Below are 22722 nucleotides of genomic sequence, written 5' to 3'. Positions count from 1 at the left end.
TTCTACTTTTTCCGAAAATTTTGACAGCTCTAGGTGCTCACTACAAAACCCCTAACTAGATTTCTAATTAATCGAAACCAAAATTTGCCCAGCTCTTGTCAACATATTGGATCATACGTTACATCTCTATTATTAGCAAACTCATGTACAGGGTCTTCATGAATTAAAGTTCAAAATTCAAATAGAAGTTCAATCGAAACTTAATTTTTTCAAATGGCAACCTATATTTTTCTCTTGTTTGTCATGTAGAGCAGGTTAAAATGAGCAAAAAATGTATTTAAACTTTTTCTTTAATGTGAATAGTTTCAGAAATATGGACGAAAAAGTGCTTTTTCCCGTAAGAACCAACGATAATTGATTAATTAATTTGATAGAATATGGTAACTATGGAAACTATCACTCATCTAATCGTGCATTTTCAAGTTTTTTCAGACATCTACCTGATTTTTTGGGAAATATGTATCTATTAGTTCAGTCTCCCTTTAAAATTGAAATAATTTAATTTTATTGGGAGCGAGTACTGATTATGAGTAAAAAAGTTTTTTTTTTCCATTAGTCAATCTAGTTTGAGGTCTAGTTAATTAAATTCATCAAAAAAATCAGAGCCAACTATATAGCAGCAACACTAATTAATAATTATCGTTGGTTCTTAAGGCAAAAAGCACGTTTTGTCCATATTTCTGAAACTATTCACTCTACAGAAAAAGTTTAAATACATTTTTTGGCTCATTTCAACCTGCTCTACATGATGAACAAGAAAAATATATAGGTTGCCAATCGAAAAAACGAGCGAAAAAATCAAGTTTTGATTGAACTATTTGAATTTTCAACTTCAATTTTTGAAGACCCTGTATATCAGATTGCTAAAAATGGAGATGTAACGTATGATCCAATATGTTGACAAGAGCTGGGCAAAATTTGGTTTTGATACATTCATTAGAAAACTAGTATCAGCTATTTTTGTAGGCACCTACAGCTGCCAAAATTTTAGGAGAAAGTCGAATATCTCAGATTCGGTGTTATATAGGACCATGATTGTAATAACAAAGTAACCTTAAAATTTGAGAAGAAATTCAAAAATGCAATAATATACAGGGTGTTCAATTTAAAATAAGAAAGTTGATACCGACAGGGGAAAAACGGAGCATCCTATATGAAGTTAGGTTATAAAAATAGAAGTAAAATCGATTAGAAACAAGTTTCGTATTTAACTTTTTATTCTATCTCCTTTAGTCTCCACAATAAGGTTTATTGACACAACTCGGACACCCTGTACAAGAATAATGGCCTCCAATCACAGATTGTTGATTTTGAAATGTGTCATTTTTTCCAATGATGAAAAAAATAAGATGCCAATAAATTCGGAATTATCGGACGGGTTTTGCCCATTAAATCCTAAACCAGGGGTTCACGAAGCGTGCTCTGCGGCTGCGGGATCGTATACTCCATTCACTTTCATTTCAGCAGTCGGTTGGCCATAGAAATTTGACACATTTCATTCTGTATAGTAAGAAAATGTGGGGTTATGACGCTTGTCAAAACATTTTTGGGTTTTAAATCAACGCTAAGTTGCCCATTCTACGTAATCTCTTCGGAAAATATGTGACGAACATAATTGAAGTTTATACAAACTGATTGAAGGCATACCAAATCCAGTTATTTGCATGGAAAACACAAGAGATCAGTATAATATCATAATATGCACTAGCTTGAGGAGAGTTAATGTTCGTTATCTTCTTTGGCTAAAGTTTGAATACGTTACATCAGTTGTAGATTCCAAAAATATATTATCCCGAAGATGTATGCATATGATGCAGTGATTGGGAATGGGTATCTCCCGAAGGAATTAACAGATAATTACAAGAATGTTAAATTCTTCAACAAAAATCATCTTGCATCAATATAAGTAAAAGGAATTGAAGGAAGTTTCAAGTCAAAATGAACTTCATCTTTGAACAAAAATGTCACATGAATAAACAATTAACAGGACAACTGGCGCGTATTTGTGGCTGTTGATCTTAATACATTGATATAATAATAATAATTAGGTATTTATTGGTACCTCAAGACATTTACAATGTATAGGACAAGTCAAATGAAAAATAGAAATAGTTATTTTCCTATCAAGTGCGGAAAGTGATACTTGCCCGCACGAAACTGCCGTTGCCCGAACGATGCGAAGCAGAGTTCGGGTAAGCAGTTGAGTGCGGGCAAGACACTTTACGCAAGAGTTAGGAACAATATTTTTTCTACAAGCGCTTGAAATATATAAATATATCCATTTCACGAAACAGATCATATCTCATTTGATTAATTCATATATAATGACAGACGTAATTCTGCATGTCATTACTATGGGTTTCTCATCGCTGACGTTCTATGCATAGAAACATGATAGAATTAATTTACTCTATAATATTTGCGTGCGGGAAAAACCCCTGCTAATCCATTCCCGCACGCATTTGCGTGCGGGAAAGAAATAGCAGGCGTTTTTCCCGCACCTTTTGGGAAAGTGACTCTTTGCAACTTGGAATGCGTGCGGGAAAAAGGTTGAACGCGCACGCTTGTAGAAAAAATCAATTTTCGGGAACTTATTCCACGATGACATTCATCGAAAATCCTGCAGTAAACTTTTCGCATTAATTCACTAAAACATAAAATTCTCAAATGCCACCCAATAGAAGGAAATTCTTTGTCATCCTCACAATCTTTCTGATTGTGGAAATATTCAGCTGAAATATAAGTCGATTAGATTCAGATGAAACATTGTATAAATTCTCTTACATTGAATAAATATGTTCGCTACCGTCTGACGTATTGTGGATTTTAGAATATCAGGGTATAACTATTTGAATGAGCGGACCTGAATTCTAAATAGAACTTCCTGAAATCCTGTCTCTTTTTTCAGTAACTTTCGGCATTTTCGTAATAAAAATTGATATTAGTTGTAGCAACAGCGTTATGACATTAACGACATTTCATGAAGGCCAACCTTACTCCGTTCTAGTTACAAAAACCTGAGAAAATTATTTCATGGCCGACCGACTGCTAAAATAGATGTGAATGGAGTATAGAGGGTAAAACAGGAGTGCCGTGAGGACCTGGTGTTTATTTTCTAGCATCATTGTACGCTTTTTCATTCATCTAGGGCGCCAGGACAAAATATGAAACTTGTGAGGGGGCGTAGAACTGAACATTTTGGGAACCCCCCCCCCCCCTATAGTGAATTTTCGAATGGTTAATTTATGCAGAGTTACTAAGAACTAATGCATAAGAAAGGAGCCAATCTTATGAGCTTATTGGTTCTTAGTTACTCTGCATAAACTCAATATTCGAAAATAACAGACATTCAGGCTGAAAAATCCCACGTTCCGAGGAACAAGCTCGAAAAAAAGACGACGACAACCACCAACCTAAATTTATTCTCATTCTCCACCGTCTCGATCCTCTTGGACGTCGGCGGCGATGGACTCCTCGACGATGCGCTCTCGAACTCGAACGACTTGCAATCCCTCGGCCCGATGGCCGGCTCGCTGTTCGCCGAACTGCTACGCGATCGCGCGGAAGCGTCCAAAACGCTCGAGGCGCTCTTCGTCGACTGCAGCGGCGCCGCGCGGTCCCGCCTGCTGTTTCGGCTGTTCTCCTCGCCGAGCTTCTCGAACAGCGCCCGGGCGTGATTGAAGCGCGTCACGTGCGATTCCGTGCGTACGAGCGGGTTTGGCGTGTCAGCGTTCTCGTTGATCTTGTCCACATGATTGCTGCCGAATTTCGCAGTTTTCGTCACTTTAGTCAGGGGTGCAATAATCTCTTCTTTCTTGTTCGTGCACTGGTTCTGTTGAAACCTATTTGCGATCTCCGAAACTTTCGAGCTTACGTAGCGCGAGCTCTTCTTGTCGTCCATTGTTTGCTGTCACGATATTTTCTGAAAAAAAAAATTGGGATTATTGGATGTATACAGTAGCATATTTGTGGTAGGATAAATGGCTTAATGGTTCACAGAAATAATACAAAGCTTTCAACTAAGTTACGCTGTAGGAATTATTGACATCTCAGGGGGCTGCGAACTGTGAACACTCAAAATTATGTTGATTTATTCTTTCAAATTGACCGATGTGACATGTGACATCATATTGATGAAGAATTGAATTGGAAAGAACACGTAGAACATTTATGCAAAAAAGTTGCTTCCCCCATCTATGCTTTCAGAATGCTGGCTAAATATCTTGATGCCCAAGTACTGAAAACGGTTTACCATGCAACCATTGAATCAAAACTAAGATTTGGTCTCATATTCTATGGAACAGGGAATATTTCATCAGTGTTCATACTACAGAAGACCGCAGTGAGAATCATGAACGGGTTAGGATTCAGGGACTCATGTAGAGGATACTTTAAGAAGAAGGGGATTTTAACAATGTGTGGAATTTATGTTCAGGAATGCTTGATATTTTTGTTCAAACATAAATACCTTTTTTCTGATCATGTCAACCTCAAATCTTTTTATAATACGCGAACTTTATTTTACAACTTGCCAAAGAATAATCTTTCAACAACTCAAAGACAAATTAAATATAGATGTTTGAAACTTTTCAACAAATAACCGAAAGAAATTCAGGAAATTCAGAATGTAAAAATTTTTAAGAAAAAAATTGGTTATTAGATATGGAATGGAATGGAACCCTATGATTTGGTCCGCTTTGATCTTCAGTTGCTTAACTCGGTTAAGGGTTGTTAGGTTGGGGGATAACACCCGATAAAAACCTTTGTGCAAATTCAATAATATCTCCGCCACTGGCAGGTCTAATAAAATAATAAAACCGAGTAAAGTGCAAAAAATTAGCTATTAATAGTGACAATGTGTGGAGTGTGTACAAAAACTCAATTCTGTTATTAAAACGGTTCCTGAGATATTAGCAAAAAACTGAAAAAAATATAAATTTTTGACACCCCGGATGCCGGAAATGAAGACCCGGAGGATAAAATGGAAGGGAAAAAAAATGTTATTTATTCATGAGAAATCTACAGTTGACCGTTGATACACTTATTTAGGAATACTCTGTATGGAGAAAAGAACAGAAAAATAAAATAAATTCTATTTTGCTCTCAATCGAAAAATTTTCGGAGAAGACAAATAAAAAAGAAGAAATGACAGTGCACGTATAAAACTCTTTTTAGAACGATACTAACCTCGATAATTTCGAAATACATAATGGTGAATCAACATTAAAAAATATAGGTTTGCTAAAAAAAAAAAACAAGGTTGAGGTTCGCCCAGGTAAAACTAAATACCCTGTGTGAAAGAATTGTTTACTGTGTAGAGCTCGTATCGCTAGGTAATAGAGAAACCATTCTATACAAAAATTAGGTGAAGACTTTCGGCTCCAAAATCCACTAGAAGGGGGCTGTCACCTTAGTGAACCAACTTCCATAATGCTGCAAAAAAAATTTTTTATTACCCCCCCTCCGAACACCATAAGTCGATTTTTTCAAACTGTAACCATATTCTGTTTTCAAAGTTCCGAATTTCTTCATAGAAATTAACAAAACATAAACTGAAAATTCCAGAGATCTAAGGTTTCTTTGTAGGAAGGAAACGAAAATTAATATTTCATTTCAAATGGAACCAACAGAACATCTTATCAGTTTCTACTTATCAAATGAATGAGAACTTAATGGTGTTTGATTAATAATAAACAATACATTCCCTATGATAATTTCCTGAAAGTTCAAGATATATGGTTCAAATTGAAACAGGTATGTACCATACGATAGCAAAGAGTGCTTCCAGCTGGAGAATGATTAGAATAAAAACTTCATATGAAAGTTATCCAACTATATCATAACAGTTTTGGAACGTACAGTTACAGAAAGAACTGATCCTATCTACTCAAGATAGGCGTAATTCGGTTAAAGAGTTTTGATATTAATTCACGAAATTAAGGTGTGCTATTGCTCGTCCTAGAAAATTCATGGCTAACCCTGAAGAAATTTGAGGAAATCTATTTTGCGAAATATTTTAGTTGGGATGCCTAAACCTCGGCCTAAATATTAACGACTTGAACAAGAAGTGGGAAGATGATGTTGCTGAAATTTGTAATCGTAATAATTACGATGTCGCCAAAGATGAATGTCTGCCTATCCAAGCATTAAATATAGGTACTATTTTAACCTCCGAAATAAGCTACTATTTTAGAAAATCGAGCATAAACACACTTTTTCCATTCCATTTGGTGAACGAACGAACGAAGTAGTATTTATAATACAATGAATAAATTAGCGCAATTTCATTAGCGATAAATATTGAATATCCTACTCTTGATTATTTTATGTAATAATTCAGCTTCTAACCACCCATATTAATTAGTTATTTTTTACCTCCAATATGTAACCATTTAATATCCTTGTTTATTTCATTTTGTACGAGAGTTACCAGATTCAAACGTAACCATTTACATATTTAAAAAAAATACCTCGGACCTTTTACAGAGTTATATTCAGCCGAAGTACGTAATTTTTAGAGATTCAAAAATATGTATTTTTCATTTTCGAATCTCGAATTCGAGATCAAATTACTGCAAACAGTATATGAGAAAATACAAAAAATACTCATTTTCCAACATATTTTTAATGGTTTGATTCTTTGAATTTCTGGTATTTTTATGGTATGTAATGAAGAAACTGGAAGATTGGGGAAGGGTTTTGTGTTCAGAGAAGCGTAATCACATCAAAGAAAAGAGATATAACTTCGTTGTAGTAAGAATTCAGCCATTTTTATTTTATGTGAAGTGAATATTTTGCAATCTATTTCTAGGCAGAGTAGTTAAATTATTCCATCCTCAATCTTTGGAGTAGTTCGTTTAATGGACTATATCTAAGAACCTCCAATAGGTTGTTCTTGAAATAATCATTTCTATTATTTTATCAATACTTTCGACATTTAGAATTGACATAGAGCAGCATCGAACACAGTGTCCACCACTCTGGTCAGAGCTTTCTATACTTAACTGCACCGATACTCCAGTACAATAAAGTGTAGTTGAAATATAGTATAGTATAGGGTACACCAAGACCGAGACCAAGACTCTGAATGCACATGCATCGAATAAACCTAATATCTCTAAAAACTTTGAGATTTCTAGTATGTAAACAGATAGCCAAAAAATATGTGTTTGTTCTCATCCGACACAGGAATTTAGTGCTCTCCAACTTTTATAATTGATGCTTATTCGATATTAGGATTTGGTGGAAAGATAAAACAAATAGATCTTCCATTCTAAATTGGTGTAATTGATTGAGCCCAATAAAATTATTACTACTATATACTACTATATAAAAAAAGAACCACAGACACATTCTCTTTTTTGGGGAACAAAAGTTGAGCTCATCTCAGCGAGTGGAAAAACCAAGGATAGTCTGATTGGGTCACTTGTGAAGCCATTAAGACAACTAAATTAAAGTCTTATTGAATATCAATTTGGCTGGTTAATACTACAGATAAACTGAAGAACGAGCTGAAGAATGAATCTCTATTCATCAACTTATAAAAATAAGCCTATTGTATATATAAAAATTATTTTTGATTCCTGGTTCCACTTCGATTGAAATTGTTTGAAAGAGAAGGATGTTGACCATTCAAGACTCGATTCAAGATCATGTTGTTATTGAAAGTTGCCATATTGTGGGTAGAGAATTAAAGTAAAACTACCTACCCTAATAAGCTTATATTATAAGTTAATTATATGGTGGTTCTAGTGTTACTGTCCTCCCAGAAGGAGAATCTTTCGTTTTAGAAATTTAGAAAGAACTTGATTGAGAATTGATCCAGGAGTATGAAAAATGAAAACTATTATTACACAATTTTTTTAGAGAGTTTCAACTATGTATTTGATTCTCCTCTGGCAAATATGTCCACTCTATTTAGATAATAAAAACAGATAAGTTATTCAATTATAGAGTTAAATAATTTCCTCAATATATTTTTTTTAATTCTTCTGATTTGGCATCTCATAATATTATGTCAAGTAAAAAAAGGTTGTGACTTTTTTCATATTTAAAACAATCTTATTGGTTCCATAATGATGAATGTCTAGTAATGCTATAACAAGACAGCATTCTTAACCCAATAAAAAAAGGTGAACGAAAATTAAGACTGTGGAAAAAGGACAAAATTGGGTAAAACCTCGAGTAAAACTGTTTTGGTACTTTGCAAATGAGATTTATTAGATTTCTTCATGAAAATGGTTCAGAGGAGTTGCCTAGGAAATTGCATAAAGTTGATTACAGAGTTTCAGTTGTTCCCCATGTACTTACTAAATGATGGGATATGCAGATTGAATTATAATTAGCGATCTTCTACTCAACATTTTTCTCTCCCAGCCAAGTAGAAATTTTAGTAAGTTAAAACATTGAAATTTCAATAGGATTATCTTCTGCTTTCTTCATTTTCAAATACATATTTCCATAGATGATATCTCAAGCGATATCTTCATATACGAGTTCATGTCTCTTAGAGTTCATGATTAATTTTGTTTGAAGTGAAGCAAGTGAATGATATGCATCAAATTACTTCATATTAGGAATTAAAGAATGAAATTTATCCAGATACCTACTAATTGATCATTGTAAAAAAAATATCAAATTTCCTAACCATATTTAATCCTATTGCAGAAAGCCCATAAATGTACATACTTATATTTTTATACTTTTAGGAATGTAAGATGAGCTTATAATTCCATCATCATTGAAAGTCTCATTCAACATTCATGTAAGTATCAGACAGCAGTTCTAAGCATCTGCTGGTTGTGGAGTTTCAGCGATTCAACTGAAATATAAAATTTTTAAATAGGTAGGAATCATATATACTTAAATAAAATGTTATCAAACCGAATTTCGAACAATGATTCAAAATTCTCAATTGGGATGAAATCAACACCAGAGCTTTTAGGATAATATGAATATTATAATGCAATTTTTTTCAACGTGCTGGAGGTCTCAATAATGAGGAATACAAAAATAAACATCATTAATCCTTGAGTTTCAGGGTGGAATTCCGAAATATCATTCAATAATATAGATATTTAGCAGAAGCAGATGAACTGCTATGTCTAGGAAATGAGATAACCTGAACTTGACCTCACTACTGACATTTACTTGATTAGCAAAATCGTGGAGGTGCTTGGGCCCACCAAGGACTTGTCAAAATGTGCTTCCGGAAATAACCCATCAAATATAATCGATTAGTAAAGTAACTTACTGAATGCAAAATGTAGAAACTTCAAATAAGTGACCTAAATACCTCCAGAATAATAATAAGTAAGATTCCTATGAACTGGAGTAAATGTTGCAAAGGAGGAAGAGAAAACATGATTATACACAAACCGCCGGTAAACTAATGAATGAAAATTCACAGGAAATGAAAATTAAACGATATAATAAACATAATTTACCTTGCCTTATCTCCAGTTCACATCCCCGATAACAATTAGCTAAAATGAAGGCTTTAGAACACAACTGTCAGTGCTTAAATTATCATGATAAATACACATAAAAAACCATATTGCACAAATTCTAAAATCACTACTTCAGCGAACAGTTCATGGCACTTGACGACAAATAATTTACCGGAAAACTTTCATTGTAATTGCAGCTTTTTCGCAAATTTCCACTGCTATGTTATGAAAACAATCACCTGGACAGGTTTCAATATTATCGGCTTTTGAAGACAGTCTCGCTCTCGACTCGAAACACAGCGGAGAGCAACAACCCGAGCACTTAATTTAATACGCATGTGCTTCACGCCCTGGCAACGCATACAACAAATCGAACAATAAACGAAAGGGCGCGAAACTTGAAACCAGTGTTCATACCTAGTGCAATTTTTACGTAGGTATATAATTATTCATTGAATGATCAAATGAGTTTCTTTGATACAAAGGACAAAGGAAAGAAATATATAAATTCTCTTCATTCTTCTTCAGTTTCCTATGCCTCATCTAATCTAATATTACTGAAAATGGACTTTTGAAAAATATTTGTAGTAGAAAAAATGTAATTGCTATATAAATGTTTATGTTTCAAGATTATATCTTCAATGTGATACATCAATATATTGAAAAATATTAATCAAAATCGTCTTAATGAAAGACTAAAACCAATATTCTGTGGTGCCATACATTTTGTTTGGTACCGCAAGAATGGAATTTTTCCGTAACTACCTTCAAAAATGCCACGAAAAATCACATAATGCTCCAAACCAGGAAAAATATTTCATAGAAATGAATTAAGGCCGTAACGTACAATTTCTGATTGTAAATCTTATGGATGTTCAGACGTCCTATAATCGACCTATGGGAGGGTCTACCCTCCGTCCCTCCATAGGTCGATCATAGAATATTGAAGTTCGAACATCCCAAAGACAACTCTGGAACATCCATAATTGCATATCCATATGATATATACAGGATGGTCAAAGTTCGATGGGATTGAATAGCAGCTCTGTAACTATATTAGAGCTAAGGAAAATGGAGGGCACGATTCCGACCTCGATTTTCAAGAGGAGGATAATGGCCTAAACCCATGGCCCTCTATATCTTTAATTGTTTTCAAGTTATGAGTAAAAACTAATTTTTCGGATCTTTGAACTGGTGCCTCTATGTCGTAAAGTTTCAGTGTTGCCCGTTTGCGAGAATTTTGTAGAGAATTCTCGGCTGTTGCAAACGGGCTTTAAACAAATGTCACATTCTACAGAAACTTTTCCATGTAGAATGCAGTGGCGTAGATTTTTTTCAGTATGCAAAACTTCATTGATATATAGTGGTGACTTTATTCATTTTTTAATATAAACCCTTTTCGTTATTTTCACATATTCCAGTCTCATATTTTTTTTGATTCAGAATATATATTATACGTCGTGTCCCTAATTATTCTTCCAATGAAAAAAACTCAAAATCTCTAGTTCGGTCAAGTTGGCAGTTCCAGACAAGAAATAATATTTCGTAGAAATTTTGCACTTCAGCTAGTGCAAATAGCAATATAAAAAATTGAATTATAACTGAAACAGATATCGCAATTTCTTTGTTTTTGTTATTTTTGAAATGTCCTGCGTTCTAATCACCCTGCAGATGACACACCTAGGAAACAGTACCTACCAGTACACCTACTATTCCTATGGTGAGAGGGACTGCTCTCTGTCAACTTGTGGCATTTTTGTTAGGGTGTCTCAGGGTTTGATTATCTCCAACTACAAGTGGACGAACAATGGGTCACTATTATAGGCCTCACTCCTCAGTTCAGCCCGATGGGGCACCACACGTAAGAGAAGAAGAAGATGAAGAATCAACCCACAGTACTTATTTGACTGAGCGAATTAGCTTGATTGTCACCAGATCAGTAAATTAATATACTGACTTCGAACCTGATGATCAATAAGCATCAGAAGCACGGTGGTCGGTGGTTCATGTATGGAGGGTACCTTCTATGACCATAAGTTAATCAGAACCATAGACATAGAGACATGGACTGAGCAATGCCAGCATGAAATTGGCTATTTATTAGAAAGAGAGAAAAGCTCGTCGGGACATACCTTTCTCTTTTTTGTTCACATAGAGGTGAGTGTAGACCGATCAAAATTCTAGAAAAAGACAACTGCATTCCCGACGTGTTTTTCTCTCTGTCACTTTTTTTGACCGTATTTCATGCATAGATATAAAGGGAAGGCACAGTCCATGTCTCTATGTCTATGATCAGAACTCATTGAAACACAAAGTAGTGTAAGTACTAATTCTAGTTACAAAGATTGGCCCCAGGTGTTGCACCGAAGAGTAATCTAAACTGCCCAACTCGGTCGGGCCAACTGTCGGGAAGACCAGATTGGGCCTTGCGTATACACGGCACGACCGCCATCCAACTTGGTCAGTTGAATTTCACGACTGCTGGAGTATACATCGCGCGTATCAATGATTGGAGTGTCGAGAAAAAGAAATAGGAATTGCTCTAACAGCATTATCTCTTGTACAACTTCGAGAAATGAAAAAAAGACGAAAGTGGACTAAAAAATGGCTAGCTGAACGACTTCAGTCACATGAGATTGCTCAAGGAATTGGATAGTGATGATTTCCAAAATTATTTCAGAATGGATTACGACTTTCATATTCCCTTTTATTGATAGACCACATATTTTCAAATTTTTTTTTTCACTGTGGTCACACGCTTTTCCGTCTGAGGATCTCCATTTTTCCACCAACATTTTCAAGGCCTGATTTCAAGCATCTCTATTGCTATAATCTTCTGAAGATAATACATAATAATATGTCCCATAACACATCTAAATTCCCTTTACTTTTCTTTGAGTTCGGTGGAAATTTTGCTCTCCGTGACAACAATTCTTTCATCAACGAGTACCTCTCCCGTCGACATCTGAATACAGAATGAGCCCGTTTCCACCCGACAGAACTCCACACGATCCAATTATTCGACAAATCCTCTGTCGGTGGACGCAGCTACATACGGCCGGATTTCACTTCCAACCCGACCAAGTCGGGCTGTCGGCCAGACCAAGTTGGGCGGTGTGTAGCCGCTTTAATAAATTAATAAAAGAAATCTACAAATTCGTGGATCCGCATAATATTGCCGAATTTGAGCTCGATAGCTTCAAAATTGTATCTTAAAGCATGACTAGATTAGATAACATATACGCACAGAAACACACATACACACAGAAACAATTTCTAAGTCCACTTGAATGTGATCATTTTTTTCTTTATTTTTGTTCGAAATATAAGGGGGCGCATAAAAAGCGCCTACAAGCTTCACAGAAGCTGAAGCTTTATAACAAATTTAGCTAGTTGCAGAACTAAAGAACATCTAACAACAATGCGACACTCAAATAATCTCATCAAAAATGCTGTCATTGAATACTTATTTTCAATCGTCGAAAAACTGTCATGAAAATTTCGCACCACTGCTGATTATTAAATTATGGAAATTTTTTTTTTGACAGCTTTTTTCTTCTGGGAGGTGAGGAAAGTATTCTTTCAAATGAAAAAGGATTTATGAGAAATATGTGTAATATACAAATTGAAAATCATTATAACTTAATTCAATACACCTATAAACTATAAAAATCAGATAAGATGATCAGGATTTATACAAGTCAATATTTTTACATCAAAGAACATCCAGGGTAATACAAATGAAAGATAAAACAGAATTCTAAAAAAAATTCTGATAAAATTGTCCCCTATTAGTAGTCAAACCTTATCTCCTATCTCTGTAACGTTGACGATTTTCCCTCTCCCTATCTCTCTCCCTTGAGCGTTCATTGGTCCTCCATAAGAATTCGTCTACTGACCTGTCATAGGATCTGCAAAAAAAAATTCGAACAATCAAGTTAGGAAGGTTTGTGTCATATAAATTCATAAAAAACATATGAAAAAATAAAACTCGCAGCAAGATTAAAACATTCTGAGTAGACCAAAATATGTGTTGAAACAGAACAATAAAGTAGGAAGGTTTCGACAACAACACAAAGTAGAAGACTATGAGAGATGAATATGAATAAGTTAGTTCCACTAGACTTCAATTTAGTTTGCAACAAGAAAAATACAGAGCTCCTATTCAACAAACAAAGATACCATTAACATCCAGTACAATCCAAGGTACTGCTATCATTTTGATATTTCAAGGCTATTTCCAAGAATCACTGAGGCAACTGAAGCTCAGTTAGCAACAACCGGAGATATGCGCCAACTTGCCCACATTAATGACTACCAATAGTTTCACTCACCTTTCTTCAGAGTAGGAATTGCTTACTCTGGAACTGACAGAATACTCAGGTAAGGGCAGTCCATCATAATATCGTGGAGGTGGTGGTAATGGATCATAAGAAGACCCTGAGTATAGTCCCGGGGGTGGAACATAGGGCAATGGGGGTAATTGATGCTGCATAGTCCTCATATAGTCTGCAACAAAAGCTTCTGCAGCAGCTGCTGTGTATGTTCTTGGGGCATCCCTGAACAAATTGTACCTGCAAAACAGAAGGGGGAGTTGTTAGAGATTGATGAAAAGTTCACAGACCACTTTATGAATTTCGACCTAACCTAACTAAATATCAAAGCATAATATACTTCGACTTTTACGACTTCGATTTGGTTTTCAAGTAAAGGGTTCATATGGTGGGTGTTCAACGGGAAAATATTCATGATTAAAATCATTCTTTAGTATGGATGTATTGGTTAGTAGACTTATTCTTGAAAAAAAAAAAATATTAATTCATTTTGCGGTGGTATGCGCGAAACTTTTATTGTTTAATAAACTTACGCCCAGTTACAGGTAAGTCAGTTGAAATTTAATTCTCCATTAAAATCCTCAATTAGTCCTCTCAAAAATGAGAGTTTAATTTAAATGGCTCATAAATCTTAATGGACGTTCCTGCTATAAACTATGAATTCTACTCCACATGTTTTTTTTCCAAATTTGTCAATGTTTCAGACCTCCATTTTCTGCGAGTTAGAAGGTTTGTTCAATCATTTGAGTCTTTTCAGGCTCAGGGAATCTGATTTGTACAAATTTACCAACTTTGAGCTTCTTCAGAGAACTGCATAGTTTCAGGGAGAAATCATCATTGGAACATTCACTGACTGAAATCTGTGGGTGATTGATCAATTTAATCTTGTTAATATTGACATTACCAACGTTTTTGATTTTACCAATCGCTAGACAATATGAAATTTTATCGAGTTCTGACAACAAAGAGGTATTCTATATATACAGGGTGCTTCAAGTAAAGTGCCTATTAAAGAATGCGACTGATTTGGAATGTGAAAATTGGGATTCCGCAATAAGTCCTCAGTATCTAAACTTCTAAAATATTTTCAAGTTTGTGACACTTCCGGTCATACCGGAAATGAATTTCGTACATTTCCATCCCCGACGAAAGCGGAATGAATTGATGGCCCCTTTGTTCGATGTCAGTAGTTGGTATGATGTAGAAATACAGGCTAGCGATATCTTTCATCACTTACGTAACACCATTCGCCCAAACACTAAGGTTACAGGAATGGCATTTTTAACGATTCCCTGCAGGTAAATCGACCTGCGGGGAGATGGCGTTTTAAAGCCTACGCCTTCTGGTGGGTGAATATAAACGAAATTAATTCATGATGTCCGAGGTATCGTACTGACGAGAATTCGAAGGCTTTCCAACGCCTGTGAAAATACGATTCCTGTAGCCTAATGGTTAGGGCAAATGGATGCATGTTACCTTCGACGCTCCGAATATTAGGAAAGTGAATTGAGTTGGTCCTCGTTTCCTGTCAGATGTTGCTAGGGTGTATCTCTACATCATACCAGCTACTGACATTGAATAAAGGGTTGAGTGGTATTGCTCTGATGAGGTCAAATGAGACCAAAACCATAGTCGACATCTACTCTGCATCGGCAAGGTGGTGTTTTTGTTAATACTTCGAGTGATGGTGGCTTACTAATTCGATTCAGATCGTCACTTTTTTTGAGGGAAACCGAAAGCTGAAGAAACTACTGGCAACATAGATATAAAATTTCATACGAATATGTTTTGGAAGCTGATATATCCCATGAATTCGTTTTTATATCTGAATCTCTTAGAGGAAGCTAGTAAGACGTACCAAGTAGTATTGAAAATAACTTTTTTAAGGTTAGATTTATTAATCAAGATTTGAAGTGAACTTCAATAGTAGGTACTATTCTCAAAAAATAGTACTTGCATAGCGCTCACGGATGAAAATATCACATACTCTGAAGGCTCAAATAATTAGGTAAGTTATTTGCCTCACTTCAGTGGTTATGAATGAGACATTGCATGACCTACTGAGATGTCTATGTACCGAACTTGTAACTATAAGTAGGTACAACCAGATAGCAACGAGTAAACGGACAAATGAAAACCGTGAATAGGGGAGATTGAGATGAGTTCACAAACACCCCTTGTGGGTGCCTTAGGTAATCTGTTTCCGTTATACAGGGCGTTTTCGGAAATTTTTTCAAATTTTCCTTTGGCTACAACTCCTGAAATTCTCGACCGATTTGACTGAAAATTTAAATTTAGGTTAGGCTAAAGTTGTTAGTTTCAATGAAACAGAACATAAAAATTTAACAAAAATCGGTACCGGACTCAGTGAAGCTTTATTTGACCTCAAACTCATGAAAAGCTCCCTGTATAAATGAATCATTAGAGAGATATGGGTGAAGCGTATAAGGCCGACGTACGCTAATAACGTTATGCGGTAATGGAATAACGTCTTGCGCTATCTGGCACAGATTTCAGTCGTATGGAAGATACGAATTTACGTTATTAGCGTAAGCAACAGCTGATCGGTGAATGTCAAAGTTTGTTGTCGACGTAGGTTTCTAATGCTTTTTTGGTTGATTTTATGCACTTTTTGTGGATTATGTGCGCCTATATGGATGCATATTCACAGGAATTTTTGTTTCTGGAGTTTGATTAAACTGTATTGAAAAATACCACTAGTGATGCTTTCATAATTAAAAAAAAATGGACATGGACAACTATAATGGTCACCAAGAAAAAATTGTTATGATTTTGGAATTTCATCATATCTTCTGGAGGATATGTAGAGATAATGTAGGATAATTTGTGTACTGCCTTACTGCCATCAAGGCATAAGCCAATGTCTAATCTAGATGTAACTGTATCTAATTTTATGAGTCTTAATAAAAAAAGCTTGGATTGAACTCTTTTATTTCCTATTGAGAACAAGTTTTGTAGTCCTTAATCAATATGAGATTGAAATAGGTACTCAGAATTGAACACTATATGAAGATTTCTAATTTTACTTTACTTTTCCTTCCATGTGACCCATTAAATGAAGATATACACTTTTATCTTTGGTAACTGGATTGTTCTTGAGAAACTCAATTTTTTACTACTATTCTCTTTAAAAAAATCAGAATCAATTCTACTCAATGCCAATTTAGCGGCCCCTTTTTTGAAACATAACCTATTTCTCTCCAAACAAATGGCAAAACTGCGCAAGGCAAGAAAACAACGTTAATTACAGTAACGTGCTACGTTATCCACCCGTAAATAGAGAGTTGAAGTGCTGCCATGAACGTAAACGTTAATGTTATAATTGACATCTACGCATGCTCATTCGTCAGTTTTTAACGTTTACGTTAGCGTCAGCTTTACGGCCTACGTAAACTAGCGGTCTCCCACGTATACCTTAAACATCGACGTACGTTAACCGAACGTTAAACGAGTAGCACTGATGACTTGCGAATGGCCTAATTTTGACTGTTGAATGCAATTCTCAACAACCTCAAACAGTCGTTGTTTATATTTCCCATGTATTTTCTAATAATGAATGAAAGTTATAGGAAATCAGCATTGATTTTAAAGTTATCAAAAGGATTTAATTATGAAACTTCGTTATCAGATCATATTCATTGAGGAAATGGCTGAAACTCAACTGCGATTCTCTTTTCTCTAACACTTAAACATTTCATTGATAAGTTGAAAATTCTCTTTATTATGCATATAATCATTAGAACATCAATATTTCAAATATTATTCCAGCTGTCGAGGCTCAATATTAGATATTAGATAAAAGAGCAAAATGAAATCAAAATCCAAATTGATAGGTTATGTTTAACGTCTGACGTTTCATGATGGCAACACTTCAACTCAAATTTCATTACAACACGTAAACGTTATATTTGACGTTATTTGTCACGTTAACGTTTACGTTCAGGCTAACGTTCTGTGCGCACTTCAACTCTCTAATTACGGGATGCGGTAACGTTAATACCGCCCGTTATTCTGAAAATGGAAATACGCATGCGTCGTAACGTTAATAATGCTTTACGTTATTACCGCATGACGTTATAGATGCATCCTTATCTCTCTATTGGGTTGCCCCACCTGTGGATAATGTTTTATAAATAATTGTTCTGTGCTCCGACGCCTCTTAGGAATAGAGCACATGAAAATGGATTTGAAAATTTTAAATTGGAATTTTTCCTTCAACAACTATTCTGTTGTATGAATTCAATGTATTGTTGAATACATTCAACAATAATACCCTAATCGGTCCTTCAAAATAATCATGCACAATGATAAAATGTTTAGTAATCGATATTACAAATACAGAAGGAAACACTATGCAATCTTGAAACTGTAATTATGTATTATGTGATTATTTATTGTGTTCATGATGTCTCCTTATTTATTTCTAGCATATACAGGTAGTTTCATAGTTAGGTGTACATAGGTCAACTGCAGATAGGGAACACAAGATTGCAAATAACCTATAGTTGTAGGGTCTACAATGACTATTGAACAAGTTACAGGGTGCTTCATTCATTTGGTCCATATTTTGCATAAACCATACTTTGGAACCACTCGCTATATTCTATTTAATTTTTAGAAGAATGAAGTGGATATCCTCATCGACTGTTATAGCAGCGAAACCTAATGTTCAGGACCAGCTCAGTAAAATTCGATTAAACTGAAATAAGGCCATAAAACACAACAAAAGGTGCAAGGTGAGGAATGCATTTTTAATTGTCGATAAATTAGTTTATGCTTATTCCGAAATTGAATTCTGAAAGTGTTCCAAATATGCCTTTCTATTATCCAGAATTTGTCAATTAGGAGCTTTTAGCCTTTAGGAGGGACATTAATTATCTTAGCATTGAATTCTTGTAAAAATTCTTATTATAGTGTAATATTTTTAGGTACTGATGATGGACATTAGAACCATGCCGAATGTTCCCGATGTCAACCAAATGTAGCCGAGTTCGATAAAATGAAACAGAACGTGCTGCCCTTTCACTTGTTTATGTGTGTGTAACTGTTATGGTAGGGCCACAGCCTATTAAAAAAGGATGTGGGTGAAGCTTTGTGTTCATAAAACATTGAAGAAATGAAATGATTGTGTATTGAGTTTGTGTGCAATTTTTTCCTATGTGTATCAACATGAAGACTTGTCCAATAGACATTCAAGAATCCTGGTCCTCTGGGATGTGAAAATTTTCTTTGGAATCCAATTCATCCTAGTTATTTTGATTTGGAATAAATTGACATGAGTTTGTATCCTCATAAAACGACATTAAAATAATTAGCTTATTCGATTTGAAACATTGTGTTATTATTGTTATAGTTCCAGCTGTCGAAATGATATAATTTTATGAAATAAAATTTAATAAATGGTTATAAAAAGCATTGTTTGATTCAAACAAATTGAATATTCTATATATTTGAAAATCAAATGTCATTTTTGTGTATTTTGCCCACAGATCTCGAATTTTCGCCAAAGAAAAGATGCAAGCGGCCTCCCCCATTATGAAAAGTCCCAAGTCCCCACTTCACAGTGTCATTCAAAACGTCAGTTGAACGTCACAGCGACTCATTTGGGTACCTAGACACTTAGACCACCTTCGGTGGATGGTCGATTAAGTGGTTGGTTCATTACACCGAAGGTTGCGGGTTTGATTCCCGCTTAGGTCTGGGTGTCGTGTTGTCCGGTGGTGGGGAATTTATAATTTAATATACGTCGCATGCTTATCGTATTGGCAAAGCCGACCCGGTCTGTGACATTAGGATAGGGCCATCTAAGTGCCTCTCAGAATACACACCAACTGTGGCTAGGATTACCTAGAACAAATCTGAGTGGTTGTCTTCAGGGGACTCAGAGCTTACTTAGATAAACTTAGCATCGTCAATGAAACACTCTGCAAGCTTTGCCTAGAAGAGGAGGAAACCTTTGAGAATATTCTCTGTGACTGCCCGGCAACAGACATTGTCATACTTGGAACCTTTGGTTCTCTCAAGCTGGATCTATAGGAGCTCATGAATTACTCACATTATGGCATCATCTCATTTCTCAAGAAGATGGGACAGGAGGGACTTGGCTTGTTTGTGTGCCACAATAGACCGCAATGGTCGAGATGGCAGGTCTGGTGGGTATGACAGATATGCTCAATAATTTTTAATTTGTATATGCAACAAAATAGTGGGTTATGCTAGCTATAAAGTTGAGTGCTGATCGAATTTTTATTAATACATGATACTACCCTAGTGAAATATTTTTTCTTTTCAACTGTTTGAGTAATTGCTGGTTCTACTAGCTCAACGTCAACCTCAGTGGGTTCAATGATATGATCAGATTCTTTATAAACAATTGATTATTTTCCAGCTAGGTTGATGTTGAGCTTGCAGATCCCGAAATTTTTCTAACATTGGCGACCAAAATCTTTTCCACTAAAGTAATAAATTACCTTCAAATTATGGGCAGAAAGAAAGTTCCAATGTGGTTCTGCTAGCTTTATAAAGATCATTTAGAATGACAAAAAGGTAAAAATGTTGTTATGTAGTTTCAATTAGGAATCCCTTAATACAATCTTAACAAGGCTTTTGTTATGAAATAGAGCCGTATTCAATTCATAAGCAATTATTAGGGCGAATTCGAGTAGATCTAGTTAAAATTTTAATGAAGAAATAAGATAATATACCTGTCTCTCGGTCTAGGTGATGGTGATCTCCTATAGGATGATGATGTGAGTCCTCTAGTAGATAGAAAATATTTTCTACGAGACATTCCTCTATTACCTCTGAATCCAAACGATGGATTCCTTGCAGCAATTGGCATTCTAGTCTTGGGATGGCGATATCCATCACGGCTTCTATCATTCAATCTTTTAGCTGATTCTTTAGCTAATCTGAAATAATTCCATATTAGGAAGAAAAAATAATGTTTCAATGAAAACCAACATAAAGCTCATCATTATGAAAACTTCCATAATCCACAACTGCTTTTAGAATGTAGCCTATAAAATAATACAGCAAGTATGTGATGAAGTACCTTAAAATAGGTGTAATTTCAATTCCTTCATCTTGTGGAAATAAGCGACATAATTCTTCAGCTACCCTGGGTTCAATTTCTTGTCCATCTCTACCAATTTTGACTGGTTTACCGTCATTCCAAGGATTATACAAATGCATAGTGCTAGAGAAGGGCAGTTCTTTACGACATATCCAGTCAACCTTAAAAACTCCACCCAGTGCTTTAGCTGATAAACCTGGAGGAAGAACCCAAGAAATGGGTGGCACATCATGCCTAGATTCCCCATGTAGCCTAGCAAATCCTGCAAACTTTCCACTCTCTTTTACTGAAAAAACTAAAAGCACATTTCTAGATTCTCTAAAGGCTTTATTCAAGTTAGATTCATTTTGTGGAAGAGTAGACCAGACTCCTTTAGCTTTTGACAACGTTATATTCTCAGCATTATTTGATTTAATCACAAAAAAACGAGCGCCCTTAAATAAATAGTTCAATTTCGTCATAAAATCATATGACTTGGCTCTGTTATCTTTTGAACGAATCTTTTTATTGGGTGGAGAAGGACTCTTATCCCTGGATCGTTCTCTTTTGTGCTTCGTTCTTCTTCCTCTAGAGGAACCACTACTCACTGAGCTAATGCTTGGAGCACTAGAACTTTCAGAACTCGAAGAGGAAACATCACTTTCATAATTCACTTCATCTACAAGTTTTAAATCGTCACCCATTAAATCCAAATTGAGATTTTCATTATCTACACTTCCATTCTTAGTTTTTGAGTCCATTATCAATATTGTTTTATACCAAAAGAAAAAATTTGTTCAATCATTCAGTAGCATTATACTCAGAATTTTTTATTTTTCTTGTGGCGAAACATGCGAAAATTTATATTTTTTTCCAATTCCCTAGATAAACTTGATAACCAAACCCAACAAGCAACCAAAACACACTTCCATAGAATAATAACAACAATTTACAACACAGAAAAATTGAATGCATACTTCATCTGTCAAGAGAGTCAAGTGTCACTTATGTTTATCACGGTGTAAAAAATCATGACATTCATGACATTAGGCGCTTTCTTTTTGGTGCTTAGAGATCCTGGATCAGAGATATATCTCTGTCCTGGATATCTATCCAGAGACAGAGGTTGTCTCTGGATGTATCTGCGTTAGTGATATACTGATATCAGAGATATATATCTCTGACTGATAATATTTTAACTCAAAGATTATAGAGTACAAGATATTACATTAATAACTGTAATATCTTTGATAGACTATAGGATAATATTACATTAATAACTTGTGATATCTGAGATAGGAAGTCCAATGATACTCTCTCGTTTTATTTTGTTCAGCGTTGATATCGAATATCGATCAACAAGTTCAAATATGAACTTGCCCATTTTGTCAGCTGTTAAGAAATATTTGTGATTTAAAGTTTGATTTTCGTTGTAAGTTGTAAAAACAAATCTGTTAATACTTGAACACTATTCGAATAAGGGTTCGAAGGAGTATAAACTATTCTTCTTCAAGATAATATCCGTTTGCCAAATTGAATTCGTGAGGGGGGTAATTCAATATGATTTTAATGAAACAAAGTTGATTGGTCAAATGTCCAATACAGTTCTCTACAGGTGACGAATGAGTACACATGTTAGAAGATATTGCGGAGTTTATTTACTGTTTAAAGTGAAAAAGGATATTGAAAATTTCTGAAACAGACTCCACGTCCAGTATATAAAACGCTTAAAATTCAAAATAAGAAAAGAAAGAGCTTCCTTCCAATTATATCCGCAATCCGCGGATTGTAAATAAATCTGTAATTTCAATTGAAAATTCATACAACATACGATTATCTGCGATAACAACAAAAAGGAGATAAG

General features: G+C 35.1%; 2 protein-coding genes across 6 annotated transcripts in view; both read right to left on the bottom strand.

The window, feature by feature from the left end:
• The window catches only part of LOC123322992, a 115677-nt gene extending 105907 nt beyond the window's left edge, over positions 1-9770 (bottom strand). For 4 of the 5 annotated variants that reach the window (XM_044911147.1, XM_044911150.1, XM_044911149.1 and 1 more), the window contains exons 1-2: positions 9447-9770; positions 3414-3922 (exon numbers count right to left, since the gene is read on the bottom strand). In XM_044911147.1, coding sequence (XP_044767082.1) covers positions 3414-3901 — 488 coding nt within the window. In that variant the 5' untranslated portion in view covers positions 3902-3922; positions 9447-9770. The remainder of the gene's footprint in view (positions 1-3413; positions 3923-9446) is intronic. The other variant, XM_044911148.1, reaches the window with a different exon arrangement.
• A 3276-nt stretch (positions 9771-13046) lies between these two features.
• LOC123320679 (YTH domain-containing protein 1) lies at positions 13047-21803 on the bottom strand. The gene is made up of 4 exons (XM_044908066.1): positions 20859-21803; positions 20509-20715; positions 13784-14023; positions 13047-13360 (listed from the first exon to the last, which is right to left on the bottom strand). Exons 1-4 carry the CDS (start codon positions 21617-21619, stop codon positions 13255-13257), a joined length of 1314 nt encoding a protein of 437 aa, XP_044764001.1. The 5' UTR covers positions 21620-21803; the 3' UTR covers positions 13047-13254.
• Between the last annotated feature and the right edge of the window lie 919 nt (positions 21804-22722).

The sequence above is a fragment of the Coccinella septempunctata genome, chromosome 1 (genome assembly GCF_907165205.1).
Source record: "Coccinella septempunctata chromosome 1, icCocSept1.1, whole genome shotgun sequence".
NCBI lineage: Eukaryota > Metazoa > Arthropoda > Insecta > Coleoptera > Coccinellidae > Coccinella > Coccinella septempunctata.
Note: the sequence above shows the minus strand (reverse complement) of the source record. Positions and strands in the feature narration are given on the sequence as shown.

Coding starts and splice junctions, on each gene's coding strand:
- LOC123320679 (XM_044908066.1), bottom strand. CDS start 21,619: ATGGACTCAAAAACTAAGAATGGAAGTGTAGATAATGAAAATCTCAAT. Junction 20,716..20,858: donor GAAATTACACCTATTTTAAG/GTACTTCATCAC, acceptor GAATTATTTCAG/ATTAGCTAAAGAATCAGCTA. Junction 14,024..20,508: donor TCACCTAGACCGAGAGACAG/GTATATTATCTT, acceptor TCTGTTTTGCAG/GTACAATTTGTTCAGGGATG.